Source organism: Pteropus vampyrus, unplaced genomic scaffold (assembly GCF_000151845.1).
Source record: "Pteropus vampyrus isolate Shadow unplaced genomic scaffold, Pvam_2.0 Scaffold7, whole genome shotgun sequence".
Lineage (NCBI taxonomy): Eukaryota > Metazoa > Chordata > Mammalia > Chiroptera > Pteropodidae > Pteropus > Pteropus vampyrus.
Window position 1 is genome coordinate 1,077,544 of NW_011888788.1, and position 25,676 is coordinate 1,103,219.

The following is a 25,676-nucleotide window of genomic DNA, read 5'->3' on the forward strand; positions in this document are numbered from 1 at the left end:
ATAGTTCAAAACTGCCGCTCTGACCCACACACCTGTTTTCGTTTTGCAGTCAGGCTGCTCTGCAGCTACCTCTGGGAATCGGCCCTTTGCCGTCAGCCCTGCTGCTCTCTCCATACCAGCCACACTCTTCACTGGACCCAAGCCCTCTGCTCAGGGCCCTCGTACATGCTATTTTCAGAACACTTCCTCTACAGGTTCCTGGCAGCCTCCTGGATCTTCCACATTTCCCAGTTGTGCCAACACCCACTGTGTGGACTTGGAGGTGACACCCCACAGATGGTACTCAACAAACATTGGTCCCTTTCATTGCCCCTCCCCAGGGCCCTAAGAAGTGGCTTTTGGAGGCTGGGATGGGGCAAAGCCACAGGAATGGAGGTGGGCAAATGGAAGCACAGAAACAGGAGCTTTATTTTCTAATATGCACACAGCAAGTTCCTTACACAATCAAGGAAATAGTTTCTTTCAGGCATCTGACTGACTCTTTTATCAAAAGAAAATCCATTCTGCTTAGTCTCACCCTGGGTAGAAGCTGCCCTGAGCAGTGTTCTTGACCCAAAGCAAAAGGCTAATGGAGAAATGTAGGCATACACCACCGAACCCCCAAAATGCCCAAATGCCCTAGGCTTATTGGGACAGCTGTGAGGGGGCACAGCATAGAGCAACACCCCGAAAGACACCCACACCTCCCCACACAAAGAGCCAGCCTAGGAACTCCCAGGAGACAGGTGAATGTGGTGTAGCCAGAGCCTGCCAGTCAGGCTCAGTGCTCAGCATCCATGGCGTCCAAGTATTTGGCTTCAATGATTCGGGGCAGCAGCTTGTAGCTGGAGGAGAGGTGAAATAGGCAGGAAGATGAAGATGAGCATTAATCAGGGAGGAGAAGACAGGAGGTACCCACCCCAGCCCCTCTACTCTCCCACCCAGCTGGCCCCACTTGCTCGCAGTCCACCCTCTCATACCGGATGGGGATCATGGCAATCATGATGAGGGGAAAGATCATCTTCATGTAGGGCAAGGGGCTCATGCCAAAGGCACAGAGTAGCAGCAGCTGCAGTATCTGCAGGCCTGTGAAGTAGTGGATCTTCCTCTGGGGTACTCTCCGGATGTAATGAGTAGGTGGGTACGAGGCCTATGGGTAGTAGGGACCAGGTATGGGCAGGTCTGGTGCTGCCATATCTATCACCCACACCCCTCACTCGGGGCCAGACCCTCACCTGGTCCTTGAGCAGCAGGGCCAGGCGCTCAAAGAGCTGGTTGGCGTCGATGGAGGTGAGGGCGATGTAGAGGAAGAGGCCATAGAGCACAGGCTTGGGGATCCACTGCAGTGGGACAGGCAGCAGCAGGAGAGAGAAGCCCACCAGGATGCTGGCGCCCAGGGTGGTCAGCCGCGTCTCCTTCACTTTCACGATCCTGCGTGGTCCCAAAGCACAGGATCACCTCCAGCCCTGGTCCACAGGGCCACCCCCACCTTGGGTCATGCATTGTTCCCAGGCTAGGGCATTTCAGGGCCACGTCTCACCCTAGGTCACATATGGCCCAGGGCTACCCCACCTCAGAGTCCACATGACTCGTCTCATATTTCAAGGCAGGCTCTCACACTCACGTCTCATATATGTGCCCGTTCTCCACACGCTCCTCCACATGAGCCAGTGCCCGAACGTGCAATGGGGAGTGGGGGTAGGCGGCATGGATCCAGGGCATCCCAAACAGAGACAGCCCCATGTTGATGATGGCAATGAGCAGGAGGTCCCAGTGGTAGGCTGTGCCCTTCACCAGTCTGCAGCAGACAGACAGGGGCACATGTAGAAACCCACTGGTCCCTTGGAGGGTTGGGTACCCTGCTCAGCCCTCCCTTCCCAGACCTACGAACCTGTTCTCTGGTGAATTAGCCAAGGCAGCCACCAGGTTCTGCTCAATGAAGAAGAGCATGGAGAGCAGGAAGCCCAAGCCCATGGCACTGCTGATGGCGTTCAGGGACAGCGAGTGCATCTCAGCTATCTTAAACAGGCTATCCCTGGGGTTGTAGCGGAACTTGCTCACTGCAGCAGGGTACAGACCCCTGCTCTAGCCTGCAGCCCCATGAGAATACCCCACTCCAACCTCAGCCCGGTCCACTCCCAACTCACTCTTAATTTCCCGGAATCCATAGGAGCAGATGAGGGAGAAGGTGAGCACGGAGATGGGGAGGGCACAATCTGACAGGATCTCCCGCATGTAAGGGTGCAGGTAGGGGCTAGGGATGCAGGGGGGATTATCAGTGTGGCCTGGGAGCTTATACCCTCTTCCTCTCACCCCTTAGCTACCCCCTTACCTCTTCTTGAACTGGTAGAGGGTATAGCTCAACCACAGTGTACCCAGCATAATAAGGAGGCTGAGCACAGCCGTTTCCCGGCTTGTGTGATCGCTGGGATGGCCGCTCACTGAGGCCAGCCCCTGCGGGCTAGCCAAGAGGCTGGCATTGAGGGCACTGTGGAAGCTGGTGTTGAGGCTGGCACCAAGGCCCAGCAGGCTCTTCAGGGAAGTGTGATCTGCACTGTAGCTCCAAAGGCTGTTACCATAGTAGTACTTCTGGAAGACTGGATACAAGCCAGCAGGCCTCAGCCATCTGGGTTCTGGGAGACTGAGGCCCAGCTTACTCCTGGATGTGGGGCGGAGGGGCCTTGAGGGGAGAAGGCATCTGGGAGGAGAAGTGGGAGGGGGCTGACCTTCCCCCCACTGAGGGAGGACTATACTATTAGCCAGGACCCTACTGACCTGTGTATCCACCCACCATCACCCCCTGCTGTTGTCCCTCTGGTCTCTGACAGCGTATCACCCTCTGGTCCAGTGCCTCTGATCCTGCCTGGGGCAGCTATGTCACTCTAGCATTTGGGCCAATGCTCTCTGCCAGTCATAGCTCCCTAGAGCACCTTGGACCATGGGAGCAACTAGCTTGCATGCTGCTTGGCTGTCCCCACCACAGCCTACAGTCCTCCACCTTAACTCAGTTCCATCTGCAGCAAGTGGCCACTGGCTAGACACTCACTTTTGACCATGCCCTTAACAGCATCAAGCACGAATGTGATGGAAATGAACAAGGCGATGATCTCTTCCGTTGACCTGTCAGGAGATAATATACCTTGTAAGATAAGAGTGAGCTGTTGAAGAGGGGAGGCTTCCCTGAGCCTTGGCATGGCCCTGCCCTTCCTGCCATGAAAAGGACCAGTCCCAGGCTTTTCCCTGGGGGCACCCAATCCCTCTAGGGTTACAGGGCCTGAGAGGCTAGCATACAGGCTGACCTAAATCCCCAGCTTTGGTGTCCCTCCTGCTCGAGGGTCCCAGCAGTTCAGGGAAAGCCCTGTCACCTCTTGAAGAGACTCATGATCAGGCTGAGGTTGAAGAAGGCATAAAGTGCAAGGAAGAAACTGTTCCACAGGCCTGTCCATGCATAGAAGGTGCTGAAGTCCAGATCGTAGTCATCACAGATGCCACGGATCACTGCAGGAAGCGGGACGAGTAGACGGTCAGGGCCAGGCTGGGGCCAGAGACTTTAGGCACCATCTCCCCGCCATAACCCCCACTGTACCATGGGTATAGAGAGCCAGGGGTGCAGTTGTCAGCAGCACCACCAGCGGCTGCCCGGAGAAGAGCGCATATAAGAGGCCTCCGATGCTCTGCCCAGCCATGGTTTTCTGCACATCTGAGGAAGTAGGGTGGTCAGGTAGGCAGGCACCACAGCCCTAGGCCCCAACCAGCACACCCTCCTGACCTCCAGCTCCCAGCCCCTCACCAATGGCCCCATCCGTGTTCTCATCGTTGAGGGACCCAAAAGCGATTGTGGGCAGGAGGCAGGCAAAGTAGAGGAACAGGGTGGTGGTGATGTACTTGCCCACAGCCTTGTTTTTCCCAATAATGCCTAGGAATGGGAGACAGGATGGAGAGTGTCTTGGGGCTGCTGGACAGGCACATGTGTTATCCTGGGCTGAGCCACAGGCAGATCTCCAGAAGGACGGGGGGCCACGTACCATCGGTAAAGTCCAGTGGGTATACAGGGAACCTGCGAGCAATGTCCTCCCAGATGCCCTTCCCCACAGGGAGAAAGTCCTTGAGCTGCAGGGGCTGAGACAGGGGTGCCTGTTAGCTCTGCAACCCATGCCCAGTACTGATCTCCCAGGCCCACCTTGACCCCATACCTGGTGATGTCTTTGGATGCTGACGGAGCTCTTTCTGTTGGAGGTTGGACCGTGGTTCACCATAGTGAGCAGTTGTCTCTGATGTACCAGGGCCTCTTTAAATTCTTCCACTGTGCGGGTCTTTAGGAGCTTCTGGCGGAATGTGATGTCCAAGAACATGGTGGCAAATGTGCGCCCCACCTCTGTTGCAGTCTTGGTACTTTTCTAGGGGTGGGAGGTGGGGGAATCACATCTGCAGCTCCTGCAGAGCAGAGGGCACCCTGCCCTGCCCTTGGCGTGCATGGATGTTCTCGAGCACGTGGTAGGCACTCTCTCTGAACTGACAGCAAGTTTTGTACCCCAAAATTCAAGCATAAGTGGACCCTGCCACAATTTCCACCAAGTTGGCAGATCACTAGAACTACCATCAATCTAGTATTTTTCTTATAAACTCATGAGTTCTTATAAACTCAGGTATTAGCCTTGTCCTAAGTGACACAAATCGTAGATAATGAAATGAAATCACAGTGACAGAGAAAAATGTTCACCCAGCTACATTTCACCAGTGGCATTTTCACTGTCTGCTGGTTTATCTGATTTTCAGAGGGGTTCCAGGCCCATTGAGCCTTCTTACTCCTGTCAGCCAAGGTCAACCCTGTCCATGAACTCAGTGTCCAGCCTCCACCACAGCAACCTCTCACCTCCCTAAATTAGGTCCACTGGGGGCAGTGTCCACCCCTTCATGCTGCTCAAAGCGATAGCACTACACTTCACACTATGCTTTTCTGTTATCTTTAGAACGGGCTTGTTCTCCCAACAAGCCAGGTGTAGGCTGGTTGAGCTGTCCCAAGGCACCAGTCTAAGCTACTCCACCCTCAGGGTACTGCTTCTTTCACTGTTATGGCCACTTTGCCTGCGGTCACTCCCTCTGATCCAGGAGTTGCCCACTGCCCTAAATGCCCTTCCTCTCTCGCCAGCACACTAACATTTGAGGAGGCTCACCATGTTTATGACATCCCAGTGAGATACATTCCCTTCAGTAGCCCTTTTGCATAGAGAAAGCCTGGGTAAGGGGGCTATGCCAAGCTCTGCACCAGAAGCAGGGGCAGAATCAGCAAGAAGCTACTGGAAGCTTAAACACTCTTGGGTGCCCTACCCATTTTTTATTCATGATTTTTCAATCCTTTTCCTTAAGAGTTCCTAAATTGTATCAGCTTAAGCCCCTACGAAAGCGAGATGTCCCTGACCAGAGGATGAATAGCCCAGGAAGGAATAGGGAATCCTTGGCCAGCAAATTATAGTCAGCCAACTAGAAGAAGGATTAGGTCGAGGCAGGCCAAATATTTGAATAATGATTTTAAAAAATACCTCTTTTCAGTCAGGAAGGAAATGATAATCTTTTGGACAACCTCTGGGGAAATTAGGGCTTGATGAGGACCAGGCAAGGATGCTTCAGAGAAACCGAGGAAGGCAGAGATGAAGGGACAGGGTGAGAATGAGACCTTCAGAGGCCAGGACTGTGGGGTCTTCCGACACATGGAAGAGATGACCCCAAGAAGATAGCAAGATAACCTGGAACCCCCCCGACCTGGAAATGGAGCCACCAAGACCCCTCCTCACCATCTTGGGTGGGGCCAGCACCAGGATGACAAATCGCACCTCACAGGAATTCTCCCCCCAGTTCTGCGGGCGATCCAGGCGGCTGATGCACACGTGCCGCTTCAGTAAGGACTTGGAGGTACAGCTGACAGGGAGAGGGGAGGGCACAAAGTTGCCACCCTTGGTCGGGGGAGCCCACCTAGAGTACCCAACTTCGACTCCCAGTGACTTAGGGAGAAAAAAAGACCAAATGGGATGGAGTGCTCACACCGTCTCCCTCCAAACTGGGTGGGTCGGCCTCTGCAGGGACATGGGATACCTAGCTTCAAGGTGACATATAGGCAGTCCAAATGTGGTGGCCTGGCAACTCACATGATGCAGAGCCATGATTGCTGGTACTGCACCCCTGTGATTGTGGCAGTAATTCCTTGGATGGTATCCGACAGCAGGTGGGCTAAGGACAGGGTGGAAGCTGTTAGCCAGGCCCCCTCCCTGACCTCCCTACCCAGGAGAGGAGGTCTGCCTTACCTTTACCCTCCATGGGGGTACCAGCATCAGTGAAGAGCATGGCCATGAGCGAGTCCACGTTGCAGTCAGGCTCAGTGTTGTCAGGGTCATGGATTAAGCGGAGTATCATGGCCCGCAGCACATCATCCAGCGAGGTGGCTGTCTCATTCAGAATGATGCTGGCCCGTGCCAGGAAGCCATCTAGGTCCCGGTGCGCTCGGATCTCTTCCCTGAAGTCCTTTATCTTCAGGTACTGAGGGGACCCCACAAAAACCCATGAGTGAGACCTGCTGTCACTGCCTGGGCGTCTCCTCTGTGGTGGCCCTGGTTGCCCCTGCCTAACAGGACCACATCCCCTTCCAGGAGGCATAGCCCCAGAAGATTAGCCTTGGGCTAGTGTGAGATCCCTGTGTAGTTCAAGAGGGGAGCAGTGAGAGCTATCTCAGGAGAGCAGCCACCTCTACCCCCAACTAGTGGCCCAGGACCGAATGTCTCCCATCCTGCTGATGGGCTACTCACCTTTCGGGAGGTGTGGAGGAGCCCGCAGCCATCAGGCAATTCACTCTCAGCTAGAGAAAAGGGAGAGGGCTCAGGGTGCCAGCCTGCCTCTTCAGGTCTCTCTTGGTGGAGTGGGGCCACACCTGCCCAGTGCCCAGTCCCCTGCCCTCCCCCTAGCCTATCCCTGCTACAACCCCCATACCAGCCTGGGTGGGCTGCACCTTGAGGTTGACGTTGACAAAAAAACGGATGCTCTCGCCAGACACAATGGAGGAGTTGACCGTGTCGAAGGCCTCTTCCCCCAGGCTCTCATCATGGGTTTCAGAGGCATCATCCATGTCACACTTGAAATAGCCTGGAGACCCAACCACCACCAAGAGAGAACCCCCCAAGAGGGCCTGGCCATCAGCACTACAGCCCAGGAGGGATTTCAAGCCCAAGGAGCAGGGATCCTGTGCTGTCCCACTTGGTGCACTCAGTGAGTGGTCAGGGAGGGTTCAAGTAGGCCAGGAAAGCAGCCTCAGGCCCAGGTAGGTGGAGTAAATAGTCCTGGCCCCGCCCCCCTCAGAGTATGGCATCTGGCCAGTTGCCCCCACCCAACAACTTTCTCCAACATTCTTCAGCTGCAGGAACCAGGGCCTTGCACTGTTGTGACCTATGCATATCCTTTGGCTAGAGAAAAATTTGTTCATTCCACCAACTTTAGGCCAGGAACGTGGTACAATGATGTGGTTAGGCCTGCCTGACCCCTGCCTTCCCAGAACCTCCAGATTACAGGACCCAGACCTGCCTAGCTACCCAGATGGGATCCGAGGGAAGCCAGAGGCACTGCAGTATCTAGAACCACTCCCTCCCCCACCTCGTTGGCACAGGGTCTTAGAGCACCTCCTCCTGAGGAGGGCCTGTGGGCAAAGCATCAAGGCTGAGAGACCTGATCCAGACATCAAACAAGGCCGAGGAAGCAGGAGAGCAAAATAGAGCCAGGACTGACAGGCTGTGGGACAGGCAGGAGGCTACATCTTAGCCCATTCCCCATTATGCCCGCCCCCCATGTTGGGAAAGGGGCATGTCATAGCACTTTGAGATTCCCAGGATCCAGGGTCTGCTGCCCTTGGTCTTCCTCTCGGTTCCTACAACTGCCCCACAGCACAGGCTCCCTCCTGTAGGAAGGCTTCCTTGTGAGATGCAAATGTTCCAATCCTCCCCAAGCCCTGCTGAGGCTCCCCTGTGATCCTCTGGGATCACAGTCTGAGCCAGCCCTTCTACCTCTGTCCTGACTCCTGGCCCCTCAGACCCAGTTCCACTCCCCTCCTTGATCTTCTTTTCCTTAGGCTAGTCAGCCAGCACCCCTAACATGCCAGTTCCTGTCCTCTTTGTGGAGGGCCCAGAGAGCCTTCTTCAAGGCTCACAGAACCCTCCCTCTTCTGGCAAGTCTTCCTAGGGCCCTGCCTCACTCTTGGCCCAGTTGGCACCTCTTCCTGTGGGTCCCCTATGGTTCACCACTTGTGAGTGATCCCGGGAAAGGGGACTTTGTACCCCGGACCCCATTAATGCCTAACACCTGTGCAGGGACAGGGACAGGTCAGCAGCACGCCTACACCTGCCAGGCAATGACTCACCCTGACTCACTTCCATTCCTGCCTGCCAGTTTCCTCTGCACATCCTAGGCCCTGTTCCCACCATGTCCTCCTGTGCTCAGCCTGAGTCCTTTCTGGGCAGGCGTTGCTAGGCTTCCACTATCCCCAGGTCTGCACTGCACTCAGAGCCCAGAGCAGAGCTCTTAGGTCAAAAGATGTCCTTCCCACATATGTCATGGAGCTCATATCCACAAAAAACTCCTTCCTTCCCAATTCCGGGCCTGCTTTGCTTAGACATCCTGGTTCTCCAGCCCCAAACTGTCCCAGCCCCCCCGTTACCCCACTAACACCCACTATTTCCCCACACTGCCCCTCACACTTCCCCCTTCTCCCCTATCCTGGGCTCTCCCTAGGACCTGCCCAGTCGACACTATCAGGTCCCTGCAAGGCTCCTGGGATGCCATGTCCCCTCTTCCATCTTATAACCCAGACACATACCTAACCTACCAGCAGCCTGACACATGCAGCCATCATGCCCTGGAGACCCTGGATAAGAGCACACCCCCACTCTATCCACTGTTCCACTAAATACCCCTCTCATGGTCAGGCCAGCTCCGGCACAGGAGAGGCAGCACAAAGCCAGCCCAGAGACAGGAGGAAGGGAGAGTTAGACTGGAACAAACAGGGAATGCAGAAGCAGAGTTGTGTTTCTTTAGAGGGACAATGGCAGCCCCACCCTCACAGGGCTGGGCGGGGACTGAGGGATGTGGGCATCCATAACACTTGGCCTAAGCCTGGTCAGATAACCAGGGCATTGTAAAATGAACCATGGGAAATCACCAGCTGGTCCATATATAGCCCAGGAGAGGGAGCAGCCTGCCCTCCCAGGCAGGGCCACTGGACCACCAGAGACCTGCCAGTGTCCAGGGCAGTGTCAGCTGTCTCTCTGACCACACCACAACCTGGAGGGTAGGATCCAAAGGCATCCCAGAACCAGCAAAGGTCCAGAGACAAGTGGTCAATGCCATGTGCACCCAGGTAGATGGATTAGGTCCCCAAGAGGCTTTTGATCAAGGAGCTGGCTCTGTATACACACCCAAACCTGAAAGGTACTCACCTGCATCCTCAAAGTACCCACACTGCGACATACTAGAGTTACCTGCAAGGGAAACCAAAGAACTGTTACCAGCTCCATGGACCAGCCCTGGACAGTCTCCCGTGCTTCATCTGCTCTCCACCCCACACCAACCCTGTGATTTTTTTCTTACCCTTCCCAGACACCCAACCCTGACCAACCTCAGCGAAAAAGGAGTGGGGTGGGGTGGAGCGGGGAGGCGGGGCGGGGGGGATGGCAGGGGAGATAACAGTACTAGGGAGGGCCCTCTTGAGGAGCCAGAGAAAGCCAAGCCTGTTATTCTTCAGCTCATCTACTAAGTGCTGCCCAGGTGGGAAGGCAGAAGGGAGAGTAATTAACAGTACCCTGTAAAGTAAAGCAGCTTGTGCTGTTTGCAGAACCCTCCTGCCAAGGCTGGAGGTAGGAGGCCGCCTCCAACCTCCTCTGAGCCAACTTCTCTCTCTCGTTGTCCTTTCGCTGCCAAGCCCAGTACCTGGGCTGGGGCCCTCCTCCTCCCTGCACATTGCTCCTCTCACTCGCACGTCGGTGCTGGTGGCCATCAACACCCATCACACGTGCAGCCGCCCCCAATACGCGAGGGCTACACCCGGGCGGACCCGGCAACGGCTTCCTCCCCTCCGCGCCACCCACGTCCCGGGCCTCCTGGGAGGCGGAGCCGTTGGTCCACAAGGAGAATGGGAGGGGGAAGCTGTGCGCGCTCCCCTTGCAGGGCCCCGGATGGTCCCGGCTGTTTGTGCCGCGCTGTACGAGGAAGGAAGCCTCAGGTGGGGCCGCGTGCACGAGAGGAAAGAGTCTCTAGACTCGAGGACCCAGGGGGTCGCAGGGCAGGATGCGGACCTATGCGCGGGGCGGGAGTCCCGGCTGCATCCAGAAGGGAGGGGCGGGGGCAGTAAAGCTAGCACCCGAGGCCACGGAGATGGGCAGAAGACCAGGGTGACCAGGACGTGGAAGGGTGGGGATCAAGTGCACACCCTACTCCCATCCCGGGGCCCTATCAGCAGGTAAATGTCGTACAAGCCCGGGGCTGGCCCTCAGGTGGCGGGCCGCGAGGTAGAGAATGCTACAGTTGCGCCGGGGACAGTCGGAGGCGCAGGGACCACTAAAAGTGCGCAGGCTTCCGCACAGCAGGCAAAATGTAAAATGAAGCTTTTGGAGGCGGCCGCGTACCTGGCTCTGAAGAGCTCGGCACTCCAGGTGCTAGGGACCCCGCAGCTCCGTCCCGCCCACTTCCAAGGCCCCCAGCCCTCCACCGGCTACCTCATTGGTTCAAAAACTTAAGAATTTCAAGACAGCGATGCAGAGAATTAATCAAGCGTGCAGTACCCCTGGACCTCCCTGCACCACCCGCGTACCCACCCAGACTCCCACTCCGTCTTGACTGAACTCATCCCCAGACCCTCCCCCACGACCCTCTCGCCCACGACGCCCCGGAGCCAGTGCAGGCGGCGGCATCCGCAGTCCTCCCAGTGCCCCGACGGCTCGGCGTCCGGCCAAGCACGCCTTCGCTGCGGACATCCGACGGCCTGTCTGCCGTGCCGGCCGGCTCAGGCACCCACCGCATAGCTGTAGATGGAACACGCGCCTGGTGGCTGTGGCCATGGCCCTGGCGATAGGCTGCGGGGCGGCTGCACATACGCGCGCACACCCGGGATCCTTACCCGGTGCTTCGGACCCCAAACTTGGAGTCTCGGCCCAGCCAGTGGAGGAAGCTGGTGACACACACCCGCGCCGCGCCTGGGTCCTAATGCCGCTCAGACGCCCCGCCCGGGCGCGGGAAGCCATGCGTTCCAGGACTGGGTGCCGCCTGTCCGCCCCGCGTCCTTACCCGCGGTCCTGACAACCCAAGGCGTTCGGTTCCTGGGAGCCCGTGCCGACTTAGGCAGAACGTGTAGACCCGGCTCCTGGCCAGCGCTCCCGCCCAGGCGTCTCCGGGTTAGGGGCTGGGCGGGGCTGTGAAGTTTCTGGGAGGAAGCTCGTTGGGCCCAGGGACCCACAGAGTCAGGTCACTGCAGCAGGTCTAGGGAGTGCTTCTTCGTCTTCGGACTTAAGTGCTCCGCGGGCCCCCGCCCCCTCTTCTCAGCAGGGGGCGCCTGCACCGCCCGGCCCAACACCTGCACCGCCCCCTCCTTTCAACCCGGTTGCTCAGGCGATAAACCTTCCTACTCCTCCTCCAGGAAGCGCGCCCGGACTAACGAGACGGGCCGGCGTGCCTTCCCTGGGGCTACGCCCTGGCCTGCTGAGCTCGCCTCCCTCCAGGTTTGGCGGCGTCGAATTTGCTAGCGCCCCGTGGATTCTCCCCTGGCCTTGTTGCGCCCTGAGTCTTCTGGGTCAAGGTCTCGGCTCGCGCTTTTTTTCCTTCCCAAGATTGCTGGATTTTCCTACTCCGACAGGCGAGAGCCCGGGACGCGCCTTCTCAGACGCCTAGTATTGTGGTAGTAGGAGTGAGAGGAGGAGGGGCGGGGAGGGGAGGGAGGAGAGGAAGGAAGAGAGAGCGCTAGCTAGTATGTCTGTGTAGGGAGGTTGTGCGGCCAACCCAGCCCATGCGATGAACCCTTCGGTGGCTTCTCAGCAAATGATTCCACAACCGTAGAATGGGCCTTGGATTGACCCAAGACCTCCCCTATCCTGCCCGCAAGTGTTAATTCCGCATCCCTCCACACTGGCCACGACCCCCAGGACTAGCAGTGATCCCTTCCTCACCTTCTACTGGGATGGAATCCTCAGCCACTGTCCCCCAGGCACGGGAGCGTGCTGGCAGGGCAAGCAGAGGGTGGGCCCACCTTGTGAAGTGACTGTCCTGCAGCACCTCCTGCAGCTCCCCGAGCATTGGGGGAGCCCTAAACACAGACCTGATGAGTAAGACTGACAGAGTTTCTCCTACCAGAAAGATAAAAGTGAATTAGGAGCTAAACTATGGAGTGCCCCTCTTGGCAGATGAATGACTGAGGGTTAGGATAGCCCTGAGCACCCTGCTCCCTACTACTGCAGGAGATGCTGGGGGAGATACCTTTTTTCCTGCCTGACTGGGTAGACTGACTCATGCTGGCTACATGCTTCTTTGCTTGGGGCGAGCAGGGCTTGGGAGGAGAGAAACAGGGTTATCCTGGGTAACTCCCTTCACTTTGCTCTCTTCCTAGACCCCCAACCCGTGGCACAGACTCCTGGAGTCATGGGGGTGGAGGATGGAGGTTGAGGGAGAAGCTGGAGAACAGACAGGCTGATTGCCTAGAGAGCATGACCGGATTGGGAGGTGGGGTACAGGGGCTGAACCCTTGAAAAACCACCCGTTTTGTCCCCAGCCCATCCCATCTGGGAATGCCTAAGTTCTGCATCTGTCTCCCTGTGCCGCTGACAGCGCCCAAACACCTGGACCTTCCAATTCAATTGTTCCAGGAAGCCGCCCTGGATCGGAGGGGCTGCCTCTCATTCTCCTTACTCCCACCTCCCTCATCTGAGGAAACAGAAGGTCACAGCCAAGGCCTCTCCCCGTGGTCTACAAACCTGATCCTTAGAGGAACTGACATTCCTCACCACAGCCTCCTGTACTCTGCGTTTGCAGCAATGTGAGAAGCTATTTGCTTTAGTCTTACTCACCACCTATCCTCTGTGGATCAGAGGTCAAGGGCAAATGCATATGCCCCTGGTCTCCCCACCTGTGCCCAACTGGGTCCTTACACAGGCAGATGTTTTAGGGATCCAGATGTAAGTACACTATTCCTCTGAGTCCCTCCCTTGGGGGGTTCTCATTTCAGTGGGCTGTGGACAACCATGAGCACTGGGTTCCACGAAGCACTTATGGCTTTACAGTATCTTGTTAAAAAACAAAACCCAAAAGACTCCCTTGAACTCCTTGATCCAAGTACCATCCAATTCCTCAGCTGCACTTCAGACCAAATTTCTTGAGTTCTCTCTGTTCCTGTCTCCACACCCTCTCCCTGCTTCTCTTACACCCACTCATACCCATCTTTTATCCTCACCACTCCACTGAAATGTCTTTTGTCAAGGTCACCCTCTGTCAACTTTCTTGCCAGCCCCTCCCCCACCCCAGCAGCACCCAGCACGGTCAGTATTTCCTTTTGCTTGCAACACTTCTCACCTTCCCACCTCCACTGACCTAGCCTTCAATGTTGGGCTGCTCTGATTCTTTCCCTTAATCCACGTCTCTCAATTAGCCACAGCTGACAGGTCACTGAGCTCCTGACTTCCTACTTACCCCACTCCCCTCAACTTGGATGGCTAATAGGTAGTTCAAATGAAATTCAGGTAAAATAGAGCTCCTGAGTCCACCAACTACTTAGCTGCTCTGGACCTGAGTGTCACCCTGACTCATCCACATCTGATCTGTGAGCAAATTTTATTGGGCTTAACTTCAAAATAAAGCATGGTTCCGCCCACTTGCATCTCCAGCCTGGTCCATCATCTGGGCCTCTTGACTTGCCCCCTCCCCCTAATCCATTTTCCACCCCCAATGGCATCTAAAGGCACTTAGAAAAAAAATCCAAACTCCCTACTGTGGCCTAGGGAATATGGGGTAGGGTAAGGGGTGCTGTACAACCTGGTCCCTGCCTATTTCCCACCTCATCCTATATCTCCTGCTCCCAGGGGAGTGAAGCTCTGGCCAGCCCCACCTGCCTTGAGGCCTTGATAGTCTGGTGCCTAGAAGACTTGTCCACAGCTCTTATTAGGGCTCATTTCATCCTTTGGCTCTCAGAGAGACTTCCCCGGTCACACCGTCTAAAGTCAGTGCCTGCCTCCTTCCATCACAGACTCTCATGGCCCCTAACTATAGCATGGCCTTCTTTATTCTTACTGTATTGCCTTGGCCCTGTCACCTTGGCTAGACTGGAGCTCCTTGAGAGCAGGGCTATGTATTTGTCTTTCACCAGTGCAGCTCGTAGATAGTAGGTGCTCAATAAAACCTGTGGCATGTTGAACATATGATTGATGTCTCCAGAGGCTTTCAAACCAATAAAGACCTCCAGATGACCTCTCATTCTCTATCTCCCACCCTGACTAGGGTTTTCCCACCAAATACTCCTGATTCTCTCTGCTTCCTTCCTCTCACCCTGGACTCCACTGCCATTATCGAGTCCTTTTATTTCTATTTCCAGTCTGCTCCTTCCCTCTGCCCTTGCCTTCCTCGGACACTTGGCAAGTGTGGCTTCCAGCAACTTACACTCATCAGCTTTCCCTGGAGTCACTCTAGTTTTACAAGATTCTTGGGGCTCCCGCTGCCCAGAGCAGGCAGTCCTGACCTGGTGTTCCTGGGAGGAGAGATGCTGTTCTCACACTGTCTCTCAGGTGATGCTAGTGAGGGCTCAGGGAGGGACAGTGGCCTCCGCTGGCCTCCTCTCTCTCCTAGGGGACATCTCCAGGCCTTACAGGTGGGTCGGAGGAAGACCTTTTGGTGCCCGGCTAACACAGGACAAATCTCTCTGTGCTCCACATCCTATCCCCACCCTTATTGACAGTCAGAACCTAGCACTGGGCAGAGGTCTAATGACTGCTCAGTGATTCTATCTGGACAGCAGACTGTGGGCAGGAGGTTCCAGGGTTTCTCCACAGCCCTCATGTCAGGCCCTCCTGCTCTCTGACCTGGGTTCCAGATCCACAGCTCAGTTTCTCAGCCAAGAACCCCCTGGAGAACAGACACCACCAAACACCAACCTACTTTCATCTGCTGTGCTCCAGGGCCGCAAGAGATATATACCACCCCACTGCGTGTGCGGCAATGCCCAATTACTTCCCCTAGCAGGATCCTTCAAGACAGACATGCACCACGTCAGAATCTTGCCCATCTTGCTGAAATGCAGATCCCCAGGCTGGACATGGTGTTCTCATTGATAAGTCCCCTGAGGAGACCAAGATTCTGCATTCCAACAAGCTCTTCAGGGCATGTTGAAGAGTGCAGAGAGCTTTGAGACAAAAGCCACAGGGCTGGCCCCAAACTTCCCTACCCTCATCTACCCCCAGGCCCTACCCCTTTTTGAATTCCATCACCTGCCACCTGCGGCCTCCTAAGAGTTTGGGCAATCTATCACTCTCCCAGCCATCCTTGCCCTCTTTGGCCATTCTGTGTACCCCACATCCTCCCCATCTGTGGTCCTCATTTTCAATTGTCCCCTGTGTAAAGGGGCTGCCCAAAGTCCTGCCTCAAGCCTAACGTTCAGGGCCGCGGCTGCCTTTGGCCCCACTTCAGACCACCCTTCTCAAAAGCTCCATCCAGCTCCTTGAAAGAAGCTGGATGCACAGGGTAGGGAAAGTTAGCAGGAAGGAGCTGGACAACACCCTCAGGCCTTTTTTGTTCTGATAACTTTTATCTATAAAACAAAGAGGTTAAAATGGAGTCTTTTTATCTAGAAAATTCCATGAGTTTCTGGTTATCTAACCATCTTTCCTCTTCCTGTTGTCCTCATTTTGCTATTATTTGTACATTCATCCAGGCATGAAATTTGAATAAAGTTTCTTAAAAATTTGAAGCCAAGAGAAGAAAAATATTAAACTTCTTTATTGGTATGGGAAAAGCAGTAGTAACTGTAGGATAAAATGGGAATATATTACACTTTATTTGAGTAGCATTTTTTTTTTTTACAGATTTATAATCATTTGACATAAAATTTATAGACCCTGATGCAATTTTTTTTTAACCAAATTATTTTGGCTGGCCAATTTAGCAATTGCAGAGGTCTGGGAAAAACAGCAATAATTTGTGGATAAACAAATTTATTTTTTTTCAAAGTTTTAGAGAACAAAACAAATTTTTTGGAATTATTTCAAAATGTTGGGTATTTTTCCACTTTGGCTTTTTCCACTTCTACCTTGAGGTCACCCCCTTCACTCTTGTCTAATTAGTCATTTTGTCTTGTCAATTGTTCCTTTAAAATCACTCTCTAGTTGGTCCACTTCTCACCCCACCAATGTGGGGCAGCAGTCCCTCCGCCCCTTACAGTCTACATGATTTTCCTTTCATTTAAGAAAAAAAAGATTCTCAAATAGGTTCCTATGGACATGCTGCTGCACCAAAGCACTCTAGAGCCAAATAATGGTGGCCTTTTCTAGGTCTGTAGGGGTAATGATCTTAGTGGATAGGTTGTTTTCAATTAAATTTTTTTCTTTGGTTAAAAAACACTACCACTACCACCACAGTGGAACAACTTTGTGCTTGCTATCACTCATGCTAGAAAAGCCTAGCAGAAAGGGAAATTTTAAAAATCAAGTAGGTTTCTGATTTTAACAGAGAGGCTCAGAGATGGCCTCCAGGGGGCTGAGCAATACCTGTTTGGGGAACAAGCCCTTTTTTAGGACTACTCAGTTCCCCAGTGGGTCTGGTCTTGGGCAGGGGGTCCTGGGAAGTGCACAGTGACCCTTGGTCAGGCCAAGCTGAATACTCCTAACTGCTGTAACGGGTTCAAGGATGGGAATGGGACCCCAAACTTTGGGGCCTCTGGAGAGGGAGGTTGGATCTTGCCTTTGGGTGTTGGGTTGCTGGTGGCATTACCACCAGGGAAGAGTGTCACCACCAAGGATGGAGAGAGGGCTCTGATGGTATCTGAGTGCCTGGGCCCAGTTGAACTTAAAGGTGGTACCACCCTGGGATTCTTTTATAGGAACCAAACTATTCCCTTTCCGTCATAGGCCGGGAGCACATGGTCATGTTTTCTTTGGGCATATCTGTTCCCTAGATTGTATGATAGAAATTAATACATCGGTATTTTTCCATGCTCCTCCGAACCCTGTGATTTTCAGCAGCTCTATCTGAGACCTTCTGCTCTAAATTATACTTTCTACTTGTTTATGCCATCAGTATTCCCTGATTCTGGGGCTCTCACTGTCAAGTATGCCCAGTAGTCCCCTTTGGGCTCCAGGTGGGGGATGGGCCCCCTTTCTGGTCCCCAGGCTTCCTGGTCTCTAAGTCCTTCTGGCCTTCAAAGACCATTCAGCCTAGAAGCCCTTCTGTCTCCCCCACTTCCCTGGCAATTCTTCGGGGGTAATCATCAAACCTTTTCCGGGAAGTGCAAGCACAGGAGTTCAGTCAAGGTTCAAACCTGGCCCTGCAGGATGGGGAGGCCAGAGGCTCTGGGAAAAGGAGTTGTGAGGTGGGTAACACTGCTGCCTACTCCTTTTTCCAATTCTCTCCGCCCACCTTGCAGGCAGTTTTGCATTTGATTGTACTTGACTAATTGATCACATAGAATCTCCAAACCCAAGTTGCACCCCCCTCACCTATCTCCACGTACAGAGAGGCTGCACCCTCCCCTTGGAAAGGCCAGCATCTAAACCTTCCCAGTAGGGCACTTCCCTTGTCTGGAGGCTCCTGTGTGCAGGGCGGGACAGGAAGCAGGGTCTCTGTGGATGCAGCGGGGTCTTTCCCAGGTTGGCCCTTTTCCGAATCGGCAGAGGCCTCACCTTCCTGCCCAGAGGAGGATGTGAGCAGCGCCCTGATGGGAACTCCAGCTAGGGCACCTGCAGTGGGAAGTGCCCACCCATGCCCGAGCCGCTTGGACGGCCAGGTGGGTGAGGTCAGCCCGTGCACAGGGAAAGTTGGGCATTTTAGTTTCGTTCCTTTAGAGCAGTGGTCCCCAACCTTTTTGGCACCAGGGACTGGTGGGCCTATGAGAATCTAATGACAGATGAAGATTCACTCTCTAACCCACCGCTCACCTCCTGCTGTGTGGCCCGGTTTCTAACAGGCCACAGGCTAATACCAGTCTGCAGCCTAGGGTTTGGGGACTCATTCTAGAGCAGCTGGGCTTCATTCAGCGTCCTCTGCCTTAGAACGTGGGTTCCAAGGTTCAAGCCATGTGGAGTGCCAAGAGGGCATTTCGGATCCAATGCGGGGCAAGGGCAATGGCTCTGCCATCTGGGCCTGTTACTGCACCCTTCCTGCCTCACCATCCCCCACTTATAAAGGGGGGCCAAGTGGCCACCTCGCAAAGCTCTGATTGGGATTAAATGAGCCTGTGAAGTGACGATTCCTGTTGCAGTCTGGAACCCACAGAACCCACAGCTGCTCCACTGTCCAAGATGAGGGTGTAGGCACCAGGGGCTGTGGCTTCCCCTAGGGACCCGTGATGGTGGGAGGGCTTTTCTCTGGGGCCTCTGGAGATCCATGTGCTCCCAGACAGCTTCCTCAAACCTCCTCTCCGGGTTCTGGGACTCCCCCAGAATGCCTGCCCCACCCCGCCCCCCAGCTGCGGTAGTCTCCACATTGGAATTTTATTCCCGGGTCACTCTGGGGTCTGGGGAAGGGAGTGGAAGCCCCAGCAAAGAGGCATTCCGGGAAAGCTGAGGGAAGGTCCCCAGTCCCGGGAGATGGGCAATCTCTTCGACCCCATCCCAGGGGACTGCGTCTACAGGGACAGGCAACTACAGGAGGTCTTGTTTGTTCAGTGATAGTTTATTGGTCCTTAGCATTACATCTCAGTTATCAAGGTAAATTCACATACACAACTGCAGGTAAAAACATGTAAAATAATATAAAAATAAATTGAAGGCTACTTTTATATATTTACTGAATTAAGTAGTGTAATAAATACTATAATAAGCAAAAAGCTTCAATCACACAATTCAGTTTCACTGAAGTTACAGTAGTGTTTGTAAATATGAGTTTTAAAATTTAAGTTACAAATATTAAAGCACTGAAAAACTAGTATAAAAGTGAATTTTGGCACATAAGTGAGCTCTTCTTCTGTCATTAGTATTTGACAACCTGGGACAACGAGGAAGCCACTTCTCACCTACTTTTTGAGGTACAACTATCCATCTAGGTCAGCAACATGGCTGGAATACTTAATAGTTTACAATCTTTGAGTTATTTTTCCCTTTTGAGAAGCCTGGAGAGCAACTCAGAGCTTATTACTGTGCAAAAATTCTCCAAAATCCTAACAGAATTTAGGAGTGAACTTTTTCTTGCAATCGCAGAGCCCAGTGTCCAGGACTTGGGTCAGATTGCCCCTGGAGCTCAGCGGAGCCCACTTGACTCCTTGCCAGCAGCCCCTTCCTAGGATGATCCCTTTTGTCCAATTTTTGCCTCCTTCTTCCAATTTAAAAAAAGAAAGAGAAAGAAAAATCCCAAATCGAAACATAAAATGACCCATAACTTCAGCGACTTCAACATTATCACATTCACTCTGGGTGATATAAAACTGAAGCTGCTAACAGGAAAGTTGGCGAAAAGCATGTAAGCCCCTGGAGGACTTCTGCCTGTTCCTAGGAACCCACACCTGAGTCCTTGGTATCCACTTCTAAGGTCAAAATCTAAAACACAGTGTCATGGCCCTTCCTCAGGAGACAGCTAAGCCCCCACTCCTCCACCTGGAGCGCCCGGGGGTAGGAGTCAAGTGGATATTAAACTTCACGGTCAGAAACCAGAGGTCCCACAGGTTCCGGAAGAGGCAGTGCAGGGAGTAGGCACCTTCCTGGCCTCAGTCCTCAAAGAGCTCACACTGTGCACCCCTAGTGTGCCTCATCAGGGTCACAAAAAGTGCGCCCCAAGGAATGCCCTTTCACCTATGTGCCCCTTCACACTCCCCAGCAGGATGAGGAGCATCTAAGGAGGCCTCCGCCAGTTTTGCCTTTTTGGCTTTTAAACTTCTTAATGTTTTGACTTTTTTCAATCACAGTTTCATATTCAAGTTGAGGTAATCACAGTTTTCCCTCCAAGAGGAGAGGAATTGGGACAGTGGGGCAAATTGGTGAGAGAGCATTTCTATGGACAATGGTCAGAAACTGAGACCACCACGTAAGTACAGCCCCACGCAGTGGGAAGACCCGCTGTTATGGGCGGGTTCCGACCCCTCTTTAAAAACTCTTTTGTGCAGCAGCCAGGAAATGGCTCAAGCTCCTAGATTTGGAGCTTTCAGTTAAAACTTCACAGCAACCCACCTGGAGGAAATTACCTATGGTTTCACCCACCCCACCCACCCACCCCACCTCCCCCTTTTCTAAGGCTGCTGAAGTTTGAGTTTTTAAAAAGAGCTCGGTAGAGCTAAAGGAAGCTACAGTAACTCATTGCTTATTTAATCAATTGCACTTAAGACCTATGTTACTGATTCTGGAGCAGAGGCAGGCCCATTGTGGACCCCAACCTCTGGCCAGCCAGAAGTCAGGGGCTCCCAGACTTGGGCTCCACACCTGGGCCCTTGTCACCAGCAGCTTTGGGAGCTAAGACTGGAGCACACAGGCCTTTTCAGAAGCCTTTCCTCATGCAAGATTTCTTATTCAGTGGCATTTGGAGTTTTGTTCATTTGGCTTCAAATACAAATTGTTTTCTTCTAATACAAGTACAGGTTACCAATAAGCCAGTAACAACTGCTTCACTAGTTGCATGCAGGCCTCTGTGTGACCAGGTACACAGACCACATGTGCTCCATCCTTTCTCAAAAATCCCACTACATTACTGGAAACTTTGCTGGTTTTGCCTATGTGCTTGTTCCTAAGGCATGCAAAAAAAAAAAAAAAAAAAAAGTGTGAAATTCAGAAAGCATTTACAATCTAGGCAGCTGAAGCACTGAAGTCCTAACAGACATCACCTAAACATCAGTAACTGTGACCTTCTCTTCCCACACTAATCCTAGAAGTCATGCATGGGACACGTTTGTAATTCCTCTCTGCTTTATGGTCCAGCTGAAAACAAAGCCACTGGAAGGAATTCAAATTTGAATATTGGAATTCTTTAAATTCCTGGTCCTCAGGAGCCAAATAAGTCCAGGGCCAGCAACAATGCTTGGGAGCATGAGTTTCCTGAAGTTTGCGGCTGAAAACCAGGTCTTCCCTGGGGAAGGCTGACTGCTGGAGACACCCCACAGTGATCAGGGACTAAGACTAAGAAGTTGCAAGATGCTCCCCTCAACAGTGAGGCGAAGCATCCCAGGGAGGCTTGAGCAGCAGGTTTGCTCTGGTCCCTGAATTAGGGAAACTGGAGTGATGCCACAGAGGGGGGCTCAAGACCAATCCCAGGGGGAACTGCTCATGTCAATTCAAAAGCCACACGCTTCTGGAAAGCAGCATGCCTTTCCCCTCAGTTTAGTCTATAAGGGAAGTCCCTCATTTTAGAACAAGCTGTTGATCTCAGCCCAAGCTGCTGGCTCTGTGAGATGGGCTTAGGCAGGGCCTGTGCTGCTCTCCCCAGGACTGGGCCCAGGGCCAGCTCCTTCAATAGAAGGGACCTGACCAGGGAGGCAGGCACTGGGGATAGCGCTCTTCTGGGGCAGTCTTGAGGTCTGGGACCTGTGGTGGCTTGGCACCCCAGGGACGGCCAATTTGGGCAGCCAGGGTCCATTCTGCATCCCAGCAGCTCCTCTGTATAATCCAAATGCTCCTCCCCAGCCTCGCAAAGAAGATACTGTTATCAGAGACCCAGAGTCCTGGACTGCCAGCTGCATATACAGGGCAGTCCCAGTCTGTTCATCCTCCATGAAGACCCTCCCCAAATCAGTGGAGCAGGTGATACTCTTCAGTGCTGCAGAAAGAATAAAGACGACATGCACTCAAGCCAGCACACAAAGGCCAAGGACAACAAAGGTTAAGAGACCCCGTTTTGTCCATCTCCAGAGTAGACACTCTGCAGCCTTCCTCTAAGGCTTCTGCTCAAAGAGATCATGATACTCTTGCTGCTCCAGCTCACGGTTATACTTCTCAATTTCCCGGTTGGCTTCTTCCACATAGTCATTCATGAACTGGTCCATGACTGGTATATCTCATTAAGGAACACAGCTCTGAAGCTGGAGGCCAAGGGAGCCTGAGTCTGGCCCAGAGGGATCTGTGGGCAGGTGAGGTGGGGGACTCTTGAGGTAATAAGTGCCCACCCCACGCAGAGGATACTTGATGGGCTTGTTTACATACTGGCAGCACTATAGCTAAAAAGAATGTACGGGTTGGCACAGGGTCCTTCATGAGGTCTTAGAACTGAGCCCTTCAGCTTTCATTAGCACGCAGCAGCACCCCATTCACCTTTTCATAGATTAACTATTGTAATCAGGCCTAGTCTTCCCACATGTAAATTATGAAACTGATGGCCACAGAACTCAGGATGTCACCACAGCTGCATTTAAACTACAACCCACAGAGTAACATCAGCAATCACTAAATGAAGGAGAAACTGAATTTTAAGGACTTTTAAGAGGCCAAGATGAAGTCCGCCTCTGATCTGCTGCATGTTCCCAGTACCTAGCCTGCTCCCAGAGCTGGGCTTTGACAGCTTAAGCCGACACTCTCTTTACAGAAAGGCTTCAACATACCCCCAAGCCTTGCTTCCTAGGTTCCAAGGATACGTGGGTGAAAATCAGTCTTGTCACCAAAAAAGTTGACAAACTGGGTGCCATTATAAAAGTAGCCTGCAGGCAGGGGGTCCAGGTGACGTTTCACCTATAGGAAAAGAGTCCTGTTAGAATTATCTGACCAGTTTCTATCATTCACTCATTCATTAAAAACAAAAATAAACAAACCTATAATCCTAGCAAGTGAGCCCACTCCACCATGGAAGGCTATGTGCCAGGGAATCAACACTCTCCCCTGCCCCGCCCCACCCTCAAGCAGTGACTGGAGGGACCTCCACCTCTCAGAGAGAAACTGTGGGAATTCCTAATGGGATGAAACTCCAGTTGTCCACAGCAGTACTGGTTCAGTAATACACCCTTTGTTGGCTCTCCTCACTTCCTTCCTTCTCCTACTTTTCTGTTTCCCTAGTAGGTGTCTCACAGAATCATTTCCAAAATAAACTACCTGCACTCAAATCCTTGCTCAAGGTCTGCTTTTGGGGCAACACATGCTACAAGGACTGCCTTCTGAGGTGCCCTCCCCAGGAGCACCCAGGGTTACCTAAGTCCTGTAGGGCTTAAATATAAAGGAGGCCTCCTCAAGGCCAAAGCAGGGGGTCCTGGAGTCCCAGAGCATTCTCCTGCTCCACCTGCTCATTACTAGGACTAGTGACACAGCCCATGCTAGGGCCTGCACTCTATGTCTTTTAGCCTTTGCCTCAAACGCAACAGGAAAAGGCCCCTATGGGGATGGGGGCTGGGACAGAAGCTGGGAGTCAGCCTGGAGGTTGAGAGGGCTCATTAAGGGGCCTCATGTCTTGGCCTCGGGGTTCTAGTATGCCCACCTGCAGCTTCTGGATCTAGATTTTTTCCCCCAGGCCCTCCTTGGTTTATCTGTGATTTATCTGGGACAAAAGAATGGGAGGAGAAAAGGACTTCTTTAGCTGCTTGAACAGGGTGGCGAGGTAGGGCTCCATGTTCCTCCCACAGGCATTGGTTATCTTCCGTCCCATTCCCAGGTAACACCAGAACATCCTAAAGGATGGAGCTACACAAGCCTTTAACAGCCTTGGGACACTGAGGGGGCTTAAGCCCCTAGGGCAGGGCACACTCACATGGATGTTCCTGATCTCCTGCTGGGTCAGCATCCCCCTGGTCTTCAGGGCTTTCCTCTGAGGCTTCTGTGCAGAGATGGAGGGGTAGGGGTCAGGTCCCAACAGAGCTGATGGCTGATGGGAGTACATGTGTAGGTGAGGGCTCAGGGGGCCAGTTACATGACTAAGATTCCAACGGAGGGGAAAGCACAAGCGCTGTCATGGCCTTGACACAACATCCTGCCTGTATGCCCTTGAGAAGACCACTTTCCCACTATAGAGCCCTGTGTACCAGAGGCAACAAATGACAAAGACCAGTGCTTTTGCAGATAGGTATGTACTAACTCTGCAGATTCTCAACCCTAAACTCCACCAGTGACAGACATGCAAAGGGACGAGGTCTCATAGTCAAGCACCATCTAGTTTATCCAGGTGAGTCTGAGAAAGACACAACCTATAGGCAGCCACTCCTCACTAAAAAAGACAGATCCCATCTGAGAATCTACAAAGGACTGAGGCTCCAGCCAACTCCATCTCCAGAGTTCTAGGATGAGCTAAACCCCTGAGGTTGTGCTAAGAGACTCAGTACCCAAAGCTTGCAGTATATTGGAGAATTTTAACTCTAGTGTGTTCTTTTTATTCTTTTTAGTACTAAGATAAAGATGTTTGTGTGCCTCTACAGGCAAGCCTCTTTTTCCCCTGCACCTGTCCCCAGGGCCTTGGGCTCACTGCTATCTGAGCTTGGAGTCTTGGTTTGCAAAAGGCTCTAAGTATATCTTTGTTGTTTCAAGAGAGAGAGCCGAAGAATAAAAGATGCTTGACTGAAGAATGCAGGAGAGTTTTGAATTTGGTTCAGCTAAGACAAGACATTTTGAGTTTGTAACAGCAGTCTGAACCAGGGTCCACATGGAACCACCAGATTTCACCCAGGTCCTAGTTAAACCACCCCATAACTCCAGTCAGCCTTTGGAAGTAGAATTGGAAATGGCTGTGAGAGGAAGTCTGCCCTGAGTTTGCCCTGAGTGGCTGCCTCCCACTCTCTAAGTGTCCCTGAAAGTGCTGGCTGAGCCTGTGAGGGGCAGGCTGGTAGGGAGGCATCAGGGAGGCAGTGGAGGGGCTTCTGCCTCGAGGCCAGCAGCAGCCCTAAGAGTGCTAGCCACATCTGCGCCAGGTCTGCCTCGGCTTCAAAAACCACCTGCTTAGCTGACTGCCGCAGCCAGTCCTTGACGCTTTCTTCCTTCAGGGAGCAGCCGATGAACACGAGGTAGCACTCCTGTTGCCCACTGTTGTCTTGAGGTGCGCCTCGGGTGGATGGTGGTGTAGGTCCCTCCAAAACTGGCATGATGCTCAAGGAATTGGTCAGGGTGTTGTGGCAGACTTCCATGGTCCTCTCAGAGTCTGCAAGGAGGACACATGTCAGTCCCTGAGACTCTGCCCCAAAAGGATAAGGCTATACTAAGACTGACACAGGGCTGATGGTCAGGGACAGATTCATTAGACACGTGCAGGAGGCTGAATGAGTATGACTGGTGGCAAGTTAGAATGAAATAAGAAAGGGAGGAGCAACGTAAGTTCCTGATTTGGCTGATTTGGTGATCAGGTGGACACAATTAACCTGGAAGGGGACCACAAAGGGAAAGCCCCCTTGGTAGAGATGTAGGGGGTGGATCTCAGCAAAGGCCTGAGAAGCCGGGGGAGGAGGGCATGTCAACAGTGCAGGAGGGTCACCTGGATAGGAAAAGGAAAGATGTGACTGGGTTTACAGGCTGCGGAGCTGGGGACTAAGACTGGAGACATGAGAAAAGCGTTAAGGCCCCCCTAAAAGGCAAGATGAGAAAGGGATCCAGAACAAAGAGAAG

The 25,676-nt window shown here is 53.1% G+C and overlaps 2 protein-coding genes across 8 annotated transcripts in view; both read right to left on the minus strand.

Moving 5' to 3' along the window:
• Nucleotides 1–384: 384 nt before the first annotated feature.
• SLC4A11 (solute carrier family 4 member 11) lies at nucleotides 385–11,506 on the minus strand. Of its 7 annotated transcripts, none has more exons than XM_023537173.1 (20): nucleotides 11,293–11,506; nucleotides 9,450–9,491; nucleotides 6,958–7,110; nucleotides 6,777–6,826; nucleotides 6,279–6,510; nucleotides 6,123–6,204; nucleotides 5,772–5,895; nucleotides 4,173–4,376; nucleotides 4,005–4,098; nucleotides 3,770–3,895; nucleotides 3,566–3,679; nucleotides 3,345–3,477; nucleotides 3,026–3,099; nucleotides 2,312–2,576; nucleotides 2,127–2,233; nucleotides 1,871–2,039; nucleotides 1,604–1,777; nucleotides 1,215–1,410; nucleotides 960–1,129; nucleotides 385–824 (listed from the first exon to the last, which is right to left on the minus strand). In XM_023537173.1, exons 2-20 carry the CDS (start codon nucleotides 9,478–9,480, stop codon nucleotides 761–763), a joined length of 2,562 nt encoding a protein of 853 aa, XP_023392941.1. In that variant the 5' UTR covers nucleotides 9,481–9,491; nucleotides 11,293–11,506; the 3' UTR covers nucleotides 385–760. The 7 variants fall into 7 exon arrangements, with proteins under 7 accessions (XP_023392941.1, XP_023392932.1, XP_023392924.1 ...); XM_023537164.1 differs by lacking the exon at nucleotides 11,293–11,506 and adding an exon at nucleotides 11,126–11,282; XM_023537156.1 differs by lacking the exon at nucleotides 11,293–11,506 and adding an exon at nucleotides 11,024–11,278.
• An 8,893-nt stretch (nucleotides 11,507–20,399) lies between these two features.
• The window catches only part of CUNH20orf194 (chromosome unknown C20orf194 homolog), a 102,220-nt gene continuing 96,943 nt past the window's right edge, over nucleotides 20,400–25,676 (minus strand). Inside the window, exons 33-36 of the mRNA XM_011369728.2 lie at nucleotides 25,013–25,215; nucleotides 23,839–23,952; nucleotides 22,739–22,832; nucleotides 20,400–22,155 (exon numbers count right to left, since the gene is read on the minus strand). Coding sequence (XP_011368030.1) covers nucleotides 22,043–22,155; nucleotides 22,739–22,832; nucleotides 23,839–23,952; nucleotides 25,013–25,215 — 524 coding nt within the window. The 3' untranslated portion in view covers nucleotides 20,400–22,042. The remainder of the gene's footprint in view (nucleotides 22,156–22,738; nucleotides 22,833–23,838; nucleotides 23,953–25,012; nucleotides 25,216–25,676) is intronic.

Excerpts from the sequence above, each read along its gene's own strand:
- SLC4A11 (XM_023537156.1), bottom strand. The coding sequence starts at position 11,249 with ATGGCTTCCCGCGCCCGGGCGGGGCGTCTGAGCGGCATTAGGACCCAG. Across the intron at positions 4,099-4,172 it reads GCATCCAAAGACATCACCAG|CCCCTGCAGCTCAAGGACTT; the intron begins GTATGGGGTCAA and ends CCCCTGTCTCAG. Across the intron at positions 2,234-2,311 it reads CTCTACCAGTTCAAGAAGAG|CCCCTACCTGCACCCTTACA; the intron begins GTAAGGGGGTAG and ends CTGCATCCCTAG.